Genomic DNA, 13,659 nt, shown 5'->3' with positions numbered 1-13,659 from the left:
ATGCACCATAAAGTTGGTATGCGACCCGCCTATAAATCCAAAGAAGTAGAAGAAGAAGAAGAAGAAGAAGAAAAGGAAGCATTAAAGACTCTTTCTCTTTCTCATAGCATGCTTTATTTTCTGTATTGTATGTCTGTAAAATGTCACTTTGTATTTGATTTCACTTTTTTGTCAAGTTAATGTGATTATTTTGTTGTTAATATTGTTTAGTTTTCATGGTGGATTTGGAGAAAAGTCTTCAAATAAGTCTTTGGAGAACCGCGTGTGTGTGTGTGTGTGTGTGTGTGTGTGTGTGTGTGTGTGTGTGTGTGTGTGTGTGTGTGTGTGTGTGTGTGTGTGTGGAAAGAGTTATAGCAATATTGAAGCAGCCCTAAAATCATCATAATGAGACTTTTTGCATATGATACAAACTGGAACAAAATCTAAAACTAGTGATACTTTTTACATAAAAGTTATAACATTCATTAACAGACTCACCTGATACAGAGAGTGTAACAGGATCACTCTTCTCTGACATCTGAGAGTCACTTGTCCTCCTCCCTCTGCAGGTGTATTGACCATGATGTGAGTCTGTAACAGAACTGATGCTGAACTCCTTTATTCTTGAATATGGGTACAATGGGTTACTGTCCCTAAACCAGCCGTACGTCCACTCAGTGTCTCTTCCTTCCTCTACATCACACCTGAAAGTCACAGTCTCTCCTATGAACACCTGAGTATCAGGGTTTATAGTCACTGTAGGTTTAGGACTCTCTGTAAGAAACAAACAAATCATTACTGTTTCTATTCTGTAGATAAGCATTCAGAGTGTAGATACAGTATATCAGCTCACATGTAAATGATGAAACTCTGTCAGACAACAATCACCACTGATGAAGTAAATGTAGATCACAATTTTAATACAGACTCAGACCTAAAAATAATCAGGATTCTGTACAGACTGTATCTTCAACACAATTTATTGTCTGAAATACTTTGTGTTTAATAATTCTGTTTATTTTAATAAGACAAGACATCTTCAGAAATTCTGAATGTCAGCAACTGAACAAGAAACTGAACATAAAAGATACAGATTGAATGACTGAGTATAAATTGATTGATTATTTGATTTGATTGTCTTTTTTTCACGTGTACTGAATGGAAACACACACACACACACACACACACACACACACACACCTGTAATTAATTCAGAACTCCTCTCACACACTCACTCTCTAATCTCTCACATTCTATCAGATTGAGTGATTCACTATAAAAGTTCGACCCTCGTCCTCTTCACTCATTCACAATCAGTCAGGTCTCGACATTTTGATGTTTCTGAAAGAGTAACTTCATCAGGACCGTTTTACAGACTGAACATCTTCTTAAAAGCATTTTATGGGTTTTGTTGACATTTTCTACCAAAGTTAAACTAGTGTTTTGTCACTTTTTTATTTACCAGCTCACCTCACACCAGTCCTGCTTAGCCGTGTTCACACTGTCTCTCTTTAACTTTAATAAAATGATTTATCTGATAGTTTTTGCTGTAAGTAGCTGTGTAAATGTTGCTATATTCTGACTGTATTCACATGTTTATATGTTCAGTTTATATGTTGTGCAGAATCATTTAACAGAAAGTCTCTTACTCACCAATAACATTTAGTGAGAGTTCATTACTGTAGTCTGTGTAGTAGACTCGGTTTCCTCTTCTAGCTCTGCACCTGTACTGACCTCCATCAGAGACTCTAACTGAACTGATGATGTACTGGTGTGTGTTGTACTGAATTCTGTCATAGACTTTATCTAAGCTGATGGTGTTGGAGTCTGATGTAGTCTCAGTCTCAGTCCAATGCCACCATGTGTATTTGGACCAGTAAAACTTCCATCCAGCAGACTGTGATGTCAGTGTACAGTACAGAGTCACTGAGTTTCCTCTCAGTACATCTCCTTTAGGGCTTGATGTGAGTTGAGGTTTAGGTTTTTCTGTTAGAAATGAAACAGTTCAGAATGTGAAGTAGTCTTTACTGCACTAATCACTTCTACAGTGAAACATCATTACTGTCTCTGTGATGAAGCTAAACAACTTGTTTATTATTGTTTTAGATTTAGTTCTGTTTAATTTGGATAAAAAAATAAACACAATGTAAATCTACACATGACCTATTTACTGTTGGATTCTGATTCCCCATGTACGATGTTACATGAATGAAGTCATGTCATTTCTTTCAAACACTTTTACTGAGTTTACTTCAGTAACTTTTATAACGTATTGTATTTACACATCTTATACTGTTGTAAGTTCAGGTTTAGTTTTTTCTGTTAGAGAACAAACACACCTAATGTAATCTTTACTGCACTAATCAGATTTAGAATGGAAAGCATTGTTTCTGTCTCTGTGATGTTACTGATCTCAGAAAAACATCTTTTCTTAATATTATGTTATTTTATTAGTATAGCCTAGTTACAATAATAATAAGAAACTAAGAAACAGAGTAAACATTTGAGAAATAGTTTGTCACTACATGATGTGAATCTTCTATTCATGTGGTTTATTATCAGTAAATGATTTAAGACGTAAATAAGATGATTTATAAAACTGAACTCTTGGCAGGAATCAGAGCTTATAATATACAGACAAATTTACAAATCAACGTTGTGTGTGTATAAAATACATGTTTAAAGCAGTTCTATACAAAATACACTTGTTCACTGTTACAGAAACAGACAATATGTGACATAAAACACACTCACCTGATACAGTCAGTGTAACAGCATCACTAGTTTCTGTGTATTGTGGGTCCGATGACTGTGTTCCATTACATGTGTAAACACCTTCATGAGACTCTTTAACATAAATGATTTTGTAGATTTTCTTTCTTTTAGCATCACTGAGTTCATTATTATCCCTGAACCAGTGATACACCCAGGATCCTCCAGTCTTTATGTCACATGAGAAAGTGACCGTTTCTCCAGTAAACACAATGTCATGGTCAGCTGGCTGTACTTTCACTTCAGACTTTGGTCTTGCTATAGAAAGATCACAATATTACAATAATAATTAAAACAACAAAATAATTAGGTTTTCACGTTCTTCCTAACATTAAACCTGTAGTGTAAAAGTAGAAAACATGACACACCTCTCACTGTAATTGTGGCTGGTTCACTCCACTCTGAGTCGTAGTTTCCTCTGTGTGCATTACAGTAGTAATTTACTTGTCCTTCATTAGAGACTCTCACAGTGAGTGTGTTGGTGTCTGAGCTTTCTGATTTCTGATCTGGGGACCAGAAAAACGTCCATCCAGTGGACATCAGATTACAGCTCAGAGTAACAGTGTCTCCAGTGTAGACGGAGCTCTGAGGAGTCACAATCACAGTCGGTTTGGGTTTTTCTGTTGATATAAAATGATGAAGAGATGTATTTGATTCACTTTCACAACATAACCAGTAATTTAATCTCTGTAACTAATTAAGCAATTAGTTACAGTGTTTATAAGATAAGATGTACCTTTATTCGTCCCACAATGTGGAAATTTCTTATTTTATTTTTTTTATTTTAAACAATTTTCTGCATATAAACAATGTGGAAACTTTAAAATAAAAAAATAAAATAAGAAATTTCCACATTGTTTATATGCAGAAAATTGTTTAAAAATAATAAAAAAAAAAACATTAAACTGATATATAAATGTCATTGAATTGCCCCAGTGAATTTCACAACTTTTATAAATTTATTCAAATTCTGAACCATATTACACACATTAATGTCTTTTTCTTTTCTTTTAACTGTTCAATGTAAAATCAAAGTCATGAAAGTTTAAAATCATCTTGACAATCAGGTAAAGAAAAATTGTCAAATTCATTTAAAATATTTGTAACAATTTAAATAATAAATCTTTCTGTAAATATATAAATTTTCATTTCAATGTTTTGCAGGGCTCTCAAGTTTTGAAGACTGGCAAGAGGGACATAAAAAAATTGAAATAAAACACTCTAATACTTAATATTTAAATTAAAGAAAACATATTACATTATACAGTGTAGTGTACTTTTTGTAGAGATTTAATTACACAGAATTTATGATAAATTCATTATTTTATAAAATGTCATAAAGTCGGGGCCCCTGGCACCATCTCAGGGCCCCCAGTTTGAGGACCACTGGCCTAGACTACTTGTTCTGAGCAGGTGTTGTCAGTGAACAGGCTGTAAAACTGTCGGCTAAGTTACAGACACTCATGAAAACCTGATACTGATTATCTGGGAAACGTCTCTAACAGCAGTCACAATGTCATTGATTGCGTCAAACAAGAATTTGTTGTAACATTAAAACAGGAGATCATGACTTACTCTGTGCTCAATGTGATGGTGAACAATTCCAGGATATACCTTTTTTCATTGGTTGTTGCATTAAATCTTACCCAGATACAATAGTGCTATTTTCTGATTGGCTATTGTGTAGTCTCTTTTTTTGATTGGCTGATAAGTGTCAGGCTCCACTAAGAACTCCAGGGGAGACGCACTTGTTTCCTGCCCCCGTCCATAGAGACAGCGGTGCGGACTGATACATTTTGGGTGCTGCGGCATATTAAATATCTGATAAATAGTAAGTTTAGTGAGAAATTCCATGTGTGGTGGGAGAGACAAAAGACCGAAATGCCGGACTGTCACTCACAATGCGTGACACTTGACAGCCCTCGTTTTGGGATGCTATGATGCTATGCTAACTCTATTGTATAACTGCTTGTCTGTTTTGCTTGTTGAAATTTGGCATGCTGATGTCTTGCCCAGGTCTGAAAATGGGATTTTTAATCTCAGTAAGATTTTACCTTGTTAAATAAAGGTTAAATCACATAATCAATAAAACATCTGACCACAGCTCTTAAATGATGTCACAGGAATGAAGTCATGTCACTTCTATTAAACACTTCCACTGAATTTATCTTATATTAAATATATTTTATTACATCTTAAAAAAAAGTTACATAAATTAAAAATAATAATAAAATAAAAATGAATATATCAAGCTTTATAGTCACCACAGGTTTAAGACTGTTGGTAAGATACAAAAATCATTATTGTTTCCAAATATAATTTAATTTTACTTTTATTAAACAAGTAATGACATTTTTAAATTAAATACAGAATACATATAAGGACTAGATTTAGGACTGTATATCTGCTCACATATAAATGATTTAACTCTGTCACTACTGATAAAGTAAATGTGTTTATACTCAGAGTCACTGAGTTTCCTGTTAGTACATCTCCTTTAAGGTTTGATGTGAGTTCATGGGTTTCTGTTATAAATAAATCAGTTCAGGATGTGAAGTCTTTACTAAAGTAATCATCTCTATAATATCACATAATAGTTATAGTAAATTTGTGAGTAAAATGTGAGGGACAAACCAGAACTGCTGTATGATTATGCAGACCTTCAGTCTCTCTCTTCTCTAGACCAATTTATTTTTATGGGTGAATATAATAAAAATTAAGACCTAAGTTAAGGTCTGCATTTCCCAGTGTATCTTATTCACATAAAGTCCACCAATCTCTCATTATGCCTCATCTGTGAATATGTACAATTATTTCACAGGAGTAATATAATGAAATAATATTTCTGTGAACAAGGTTATTGTAAACTGCAAATAGATTTTGAAGCAATAAATAACAATACACAGAAACAGGCTAAGTAACAGACACACAAACAAACAACAAATAACTACATACAGTAAATAAACTATTCTCATGACCAAATATCCTACAGGGGTTGTACAATGAAACAAAATCCCTGGTTTTAGACTACACAATAATATATTAGTGTTGTGTAAGGCCTCCTTTCGCAGCCAATACAGCATCAATCTATCTTTGCAATGAACGATACAAGTCCTACAATGTAGCCAGAGGAATTATTAACCATTTATTTTGCAGAGCACTGGCCAGGTCATCATGTGATGCTGGTATAGAAAAATGTTTCCTGACACACACTTCCATATTACCGCACGATAATATTCAGATCTGGTGACTGTGCAGGACTTGAGAGATGATACACTTCACTTTCATGTTCATCAGATCACTCTCAACAGTCTTGTTGTGTGTATTGGTGCATAATCATCCCGATACACTGCTGCAACTTCAGGGTACAATGTTTGAACCATTGGGTACACATGATCCTTTACAATGTTTTGGTAGACCTGGGCAGTGACACTGTCATCTATCATAAATAATGGGCGTAAGGAAATGCATTATATTGCAGCCCAAACCATCACTGATCCACCCCTGTGCTTCACACTGGGCACACAACAGTCCAGTCAGCGCTACCAACCCTGGTGCTCTAGAACAGTTTTTGTGTAACCATAAGAGTCGAGGTGCACATACAGTGACATTAAGAGTTCTGACAGAGAGAAGATCAGAAGCCAGAGTGAGGGAAAGCCATACTGTGACAAAGATGATATTTCAATCTGTATGCTACCTTCAAGTCCTTCAGCAAACAACAGATAACAGAGTGGATTCATTAAAAATACCACTGCTGCTGCTGCAGATGTGCACAAAGTGGCTCAGTGTAACCTGAAGAAGTCTTCAGAATCTGCAAAGGCAGACATCTACAGATCCTCCACAGGGATAACTAATGCAGTGAATTATTTAATCCATTATTAATTTCTTTCAATTATTTGATGTTTGATATTTCACTTTCAAATAAGTGGAGAAAATCCTTTATAATATAATAGTATAATAACTGTACACACAGATATTTAAGTTCTAATTCTCCTGGGAGAGACAGATCTTTCTTCTATTTGTAACCCAGTTAAAAAGGAAGTTGTAATAAATAAACACAAATAAATAAATAAATAAATAGACACATAAATAAATAAATACTTATTGGTCAGTTGATAAATGCTTTAAATGTAAAAATGTTAAATCTGTGTTTTTGTTTAGTTAAATGTATTAATTTCCAAGTGCCAATTTTCTAGAAAATAAAAGCTTCGTGACTCTTGAGAAGTAGTTGAATCTGTGGAAGTTAATTGCAGTGTTTGTTTTTGGTGTAGTTGTTGTGGCTCTGAGGTTAAGGCTAAGATTAACACCAGAAGCTTGTGTGCTCAAATCCCAGCACCACCAAGATGTCATTGGGCAAAACCCTTCAGCTCAGTTGTGTCCTACATCAAGTAAGATACAAAAGTCTACTGGGATACGTGTTATTTTATATAACATTAAGGTATCACAGTACTTTATTGTAAATGTGTGTCACAGCTGTTTACTCTAAATCTGACACTACTTTACTTTCCTGCCACCTCAAGTTGTAGTAAAGTGTATTTTGCTGTTGGCAGATTGGGATGACTAAACCTGCACCACCAACTGCACACATCTGTATTTATTTATTTTCAACCCTCAACTAAACACACTGATATTTACTGTGAAGCCACAGCAGTGAAACTCTGAAATCATTTGTTCAATCGTGTGATTAATCAATCGGTTTCAAACATACAAATTCATGACAGTAACATCAGCTTTAGACTATTAAGTAAAGAACATGTTTTTTATACAGATCAATACAATTAAAAATAAAATCAAAGTGAAAAGACTGGCTAATAAGTGATGATTTGTGTCTTGACCAGAAATAAAAGAAATTTGAGGTATTAATATAGAAAAGTACAAATTTATAGTAAACAGACAGGAGGAAGCTCAAAAGTCATTAAAATGAGACTGGGTTACAGTTTAGCTCAATGAAAATCTGAAAGATGAAATTACTGATATATTTTACTTGCCAAAACAGAAATAATGAGGATAAACTCACAGACTTACCTGATACAGTGAGTGTAACAGGATCACTGTCCTCTGAGAACTGAGAGTCACTGCTCATCCCTCTGCAGGTGTATGTACCACTGTCAGAGTCTGTAACTGAGCTGATGAACTCTTGTGCTTCTTTGTATGGGTTCTCTGTGTCATCTTTCTTATACCAGCTGTATGTCCACTCGGTGTCTTTTGCGCTCTTTATCTCACATATGAATGTCACAGTCTCTCCTCTGAACACGTGTTGATCAGGCTTTATAATCACCACAGGTTTAGGTTTCTCTGTGTAAAATATATAACAGTAAAATCATTATTTTAATGATGTAATTACAAATAAATAAAATGTAGATCACAATTTGTAATTCTGACTCAATGCTAAAAATGAGTAAAGTTACTGTTCTGAATTTGTGAAAGCTTTTAACTCGATTCATGTTTTAATTACAGCATTATTGAGTGTAGTATATGCAGTGACTGGTTTATTTCAGGTCACCCCAGGAGTTTCTGTGTAGTTGTTATGTTCCTTGTTGTATCTTGTAAACAATAACAGTCACGTGATTTTGTTATAAGCTTTAATTTATTAATAACGTAACACGCACGTGCCCAGTTTCGTGCCGCTTCCAACATACACGTGGTATAATTCTTCGTCAGTGAAATACAACACATACCAACATCACTACTGACCCCTACTGGTCATTATTAGTTAGAACACAACATGACATTCTTCCCCCCTTAACTTGAAAACTTCCACTTAAATTATTTTCAACATATACATTTATAGCAATGTCGTATAACAACCTCAACATAACTTATTGCAATATCTCAACCTCTTGTTATGAAATGTTCTTCTCTTCTTCTCTATCATTTCACAAAGTCTTTAAGATATTCTGGTGCTTTCCTTTCTCTTGCTGAACGCCTCACACAACCTGTTTGTGAACTCTCAGGCTGCTTTGTCTCTCCAGTACCAACCAGCTCTGGTAAAAACTAGTTTTTTCCTCACTGGATACATATATCTTTGCCTTTTAGTGTTCCCAGTTCCTCTTTGAAAACTGTCTCATGTGCCTTCAAAATGTCCTGTAACCTCTCAGAACTACTTTCTATGTTGTTGATGTTCTCCCAGCTGAGTTTTAACTCTGTGAGCCATTTGGTCCTGATCCAGCCACCACGATTGCTGGTAGTTCTTTGGTAATACCTTTGTATTTTACTTTGACTTTTGTGGTACCCAGAATGTTCACTGACTGTCCTGTGTACGATTTAAGGTTGAACTTGCTTGTAATCAGAGGCAGTTTCTTTTTAGCATCCAATTTGGCATGTTCTGCTTGTGATAGAACAGTCACACTGCATCCCGTGTCAGTCTCAAATTTCACTAGGCATTCGTTTACGGACAACATTTGTATGATAGGGGATACATGGGGTATGCTTGCCTCTGTACTATACATGGTGTATACTTCTGTTCCAGGCACCTCTTTTTCTTGGTCTTGGAGAAAATTTGCTCTTTTGTAATTTTCCTCCCCCCCATCTTGAAGTTTTCTTGCACTTATCTGCTTTAGTGTCTTGTAGTTTTACTCTACACACTCTTCTCAAATGTTTCCAGCTTTCCACAATTGTAAAATTTTTGCCTTGCAAAATTACAATCCTTTGGCTCGTGGTTATTTTCACCACAATGGTACCAGTGGTTTAAAAGAGGGCGGGGCGCATGCGCACTTCGTGGAATCGATTCATCTTCCCTCGGATAGTAATGCCTGTGAGCGTGATGACGTATTTTTGACAGTTGTTTCGCAGACCGTTTTCGTGTGTGAAAAAGAGGTGTTGTGAAAACAAGCGTTGTGTGTGTAAACTGTCATAGTCGTACATGTTGGAGTTGTATTTGAACAAACACGCAAAATCTCGTATCTGTAAACTGTCGTGGCCGTAAATTTTGGGATCCAACTCCACAAAATTAAAATTTACACACAAATGCTTTGAATTACGTACAATTATTATTGACAGTGTTTTTATTCCATAGGACTGGGGTTATCTCTTTTATATTCTGTAGCAGTTCGAATTTGGCCCAAGGTTCAGATCCTGAATTAAAGTTCTTTAGTCCTCTCCTTCAGCAGCTACTCATGCAAATAGCAATTGGTCACCTTTCATTTCTCTACGCTGCAGATACTCAGCTGTCCGTTATCACCTCTTTTGTTTGTGGTGGCGAATGAAACATTGGCAGCTGCAATATGAGGTGAGACTGCATTTTTGTGTGTGTACAATATGTTTCTGTATTTGTCAGACCACTTACTCAATATTTCAAAAGTTTACATTTATGGCATATGCTCTTATCCAGAGCCACATACGTTTTATCTTATGTATTAATGTAGGCCTATTTATGATGTAAAAATACATTTAATTGATGAAGGTTATTTAATTTTAGCAGAGCAGAAAACTTTAAAACTGACATTAAAACTGTTCAGTTAGGTAGAACATTTGCATTATTATTACCTCACCAACTCTTTTACTGACTGAGTGACTTTCTAAATGAATGAATGAATGAATGAATGACGACTGTACAATAGCCGTATACTAACAACAGCGCCACCTGCTGAATAGAATAGGAACTGTTCTGTTTAACAGCTCGACACCTAAGTTTAAAAACAACGCATAGCGGAATGAACGTGTAAAATAGGCGCTAACGGACATACAGGTTTATTGCACTTTATTTGTGGTGTAAAACGTTTTCAGTCCTCAAAAGACCAGGGACTTTTGACAGTACATGAGGGGCTTAAGCCCCCGAAGCCCCACCCTCACAACACCACTGAGTCTTTGTCACATCAGAAAGATTCATTACATTCCACTGGTCTCAGTTTAACATTACATGTGTCACTTGTTATTAAAATTATTTGAATAAATAAAAAAGGTTAATGAATGAAACCTACCTAAATCACCTGTTTGTTGACAGAGGATGAGTTCAGTCAGCACTAAAGGTAGAGAGAGAAACAGACATTAGTTAAGGTTCATTTAGAGCTAAAACACTTGTTAGTGTGCAGTTATTATGATGATAATAAAATAATGAACAGCAGTGTGGTGTGATGTGGTGTGATGTGGCCCACTATGAAGGAGGTTTACTGTAGATTATTGTATTAATTCTTGTACTGTTTGATTCCTGTTTGCTTAAACCACAAACAGATATATTAAAACACCATCCAATCTGTTCTGTTGTTAAACCCAGTGCCATGGCTATTAATATAAATATCATTCATTTAGAAACTGACACTTGATTTCCTCTTTGCTTGGCACAGTCTCCTCCCATATTGTACATCTACAAGATTAACTTTCTTCTCTTTACAGAGTGCAGAAAAGATCTCCAAAGAAATGTAGAATAAAGTATACATTTTAAAATCCTAAACAAATACAGTGTATGAATGTATAACAGCAGTTAAAATAATCATCTGTAATGTTCTGCCCATGTTAGAGACACCAGGATACAATTACTGAAAACAGTGTTTGTTTAATGACTATTTAATATTTTACAAATAAAATCACTTGGCTCAAACGTAAAAGTACCACAAAAAGCTGAATTTAATTTCCCTTTTTTAAAATATTAGACCTTAGCTATAGAATTAAATAACGACACAGAAGATGAAATTAGGTTGGTTCAAACAATCATTTGGTTAAAACAAAACTTAATTCACCACTAATGAAAACTCACAGTAAACATTTACTCACAGAACATCACACAGAGTGGACGGAGCTCCATCATGTCCAACTGATGACTGACTTACTGACAGAACCACAAGTGTCTGTGTTAATGCCTCGACACTTCCTGTACTCTTAAACACTTCACACTTCAGAGAGAGAGAGAGAGAGAGAGAGAGAGAGAGAGAGAGAGAGAGAGAGAGAGAGAGAGAGAGAGAGTTCAAATGTAAATTCATGCTCTTGAGTCAAGACCATTATTAAGGTTCATTATTTGCAACAAATTATTACAAATAAAATATACAGTATTAACTCATAATGTGCATTATAATGTGCGCGCATGTGTCTATGTGTGTCTATGTGTGTGTGTGTGTGTGTGTGTGTGTGTGTGTGTGTGTGTGTGTGTGTGAGAGAGAGAGAGAGAGAGAGAGAGAGAGAGAGAGAGAGAGAGAGAGAGAGAGAGATGTCTTTATGTGTTATTTATGTGTTATTGTTATGTGTTTATTGTAAGTGTTTGTTGCCTTTTTGGACTCCTTTATCGTTTGTAATGTTGCTCCCATTTAAAACAGTTCGGCTCAAGCCCAGCCATTTTTAGGGTCATGATTGAGGTCAATGTCCCGTCGAGACAAGATGTTTTGTGTTTTTGTTCAAACCGACCATCAAAAATACCCTCTCTACTGAAAATGATTTTTTTCATTGGTTGTTGCATTAACTCTTACCCAGATAGTGCTATTTTCTTATTGGCTATTGTGTAGCCTCTTTTTTTTTTGATTGGCTGATAAGTGTCAGGTTTGACTAAGAACTGAGACGCGCTTGATTCCTGCCCAGTTCCACAGAGACAGCGGTGCGGACTGATACATTTTAGCCACTGCAGCTTATTAAATATATGATAAATAGTCAAAAAGTTTTTCTGCTTGAGAAATACGATGTGTGGTGGGAGAGCGTGACAAAAGACAGTAGTGCGTGACTGTCACTCTCAATGTGTGACACTTGACAGCCCTGATGTAAGTGAACAGAAAAAAAATTGTGTGCTGTGTGTGTTTTTATAGATCATCAGTTTTACTGTTAGAGCTGTGAGTCCAGGGCCTGAAATGAGACGTAAGTTATAAACCTTCTCTAAGGGAGCAAATATATAGTTTTATGGTCAAAAGATTTGAATGTTGTTGTCTGTTAAATCTGTCAATTTTTTATGAGACAGGAAACAGGTGAGTGAACTCACATGTATTTTTTAATAAGCTCAAGCTTCATCATAATTCAAGGCAGAGGTCAAAGTGCAGGAAGTCAAGATCAAGTTATTGGACTTGTTCCTGATTAATTCTAGTTTTATTGAGTACGGGTAGTGTAACACACACACACACACACACACACACACACACACACACACACACACACACACACACACTATTGGCTATTAGCGATCTGCAAAATGCTCACCCCAACAGACTGTTTATCATCGCCGGAGATTTTAATCATGCAAATCTCAAATCAGTGCTCCCTAAATTGCATCAGTATGTGGACTTTGCAACAAGAGGGGAAAACATGCTGTTTCTTGTTTACACAAACATTCCTGGCACGTATCGTGCAGAGCCCCGCCCCCACTTTGGCTACTTAGACCACATCTCTGTTATGCTAATTTCAGCATACAGACCATGTGTCAGATGCACTAAACTGGTTCTGAAGCAGGTGAAAACCTGGTCAGCAGGAGCCATCTCTGCTCTGCAGGACTGCTTTGAGTGCACTGAGATGTCTTCACTGACATCTTCAACATTTCCATGAGCAGCACTGTTTTTCCTACGTGCATCAAGACAACCACCATCGTTCCCGTCCCAAAGAAGTTTACAGTGTCATGCCTCAATGACTATCATAACTAACGAACTAACACCCATTGTATTGAAGGACAGCTGCGAAAATCATTGGAGTCTCTCTTCCCTCTCTCATGGACATTTACACCGTACAGTACATGTACGCTACATTCGCAAAGCCAACAGCTTTGTGGATGACCCCACACACCCCTCACACACTCTTCACTGTCCTGCTGTCTGTATCGAAGCATTCAGGCCCTCGCAATCAGACTGTGGAACAGTTTCTTTCCACAAGCCAGCAGACTCCTCAATAACTGAACTGAACTGTGCTGAGCACAACACACACACATGCATAATAAACTGTATGGACTGCAATGACTTCCAATATACATCCATGTCTACGGCACCACCATATAAAACTGCTTACATG

At 36.1% G+C, this 13,659-nt stretch overlaps 2 protein-coding genes across 2 annotated transcripts in view; one reads left to right on the top strand and one right to left on the bottom strand.

Annotated features, from left to right (window-relative positions):
- The window catches only part of LOC113645368 (titin-like), a 1,056,738-nt gene that overhangs the window by 331,786 nt on the left and 711,293 nt on the right, over positions 1–13,659 (top strand). The gene's annotated exons all lie outside the window — the stretch shown is intronic.
- The window catches only part of LOC113643804 (immunoglobulin superfamily member 1-like), a 789,004-nt gene that overhangs the window by 141,036 nt on the left and 634,309 nt on the right, over positions 1–13,659 (bottom strand). The window contains exons 10-13 of the mRNA XM_047818855.1: positions 3,120–3,371; positions 2,734–3,009; positions 1,633–1,965; positions 478–753 (exon numbers count right to left, since the gene is read on the bottom strand). Of these exons, the coding sequence (XP_047674811.1) occupies positions 478–753; positions 1,633–1,965; positions 2,734–3,009; positions 3,120–3,371 (1,137 nt within the window). The remainder of the gene's footprint in view (positions 1–477; positions 754–1,632; positions 1,966–2,733; positions 3,010–3,119; positions 3,372–13,659) is intronic.

This window comes from Tachysurus fulvidraco, chromosome 1 (assembly GCF_022655615.1).
Source record: "Tachysurus fulvidraco isolate hzauxx_2018 chromosome 1, HZAU_PFXX_2.0, whole genome shotgun sequence".
In the NCBI taxonomy this organism is placed as follows: Eukaryota; Metazoa; Chordata; class Actinopteri; order Siluriformes; family Bagridae; genus Tachysurus; species Tachysurus fulvidraco.
Note: the sequence above shows the minus strand (reverse complement) of the source record. Positions and strands in the feature narration are given on the sequence as shown.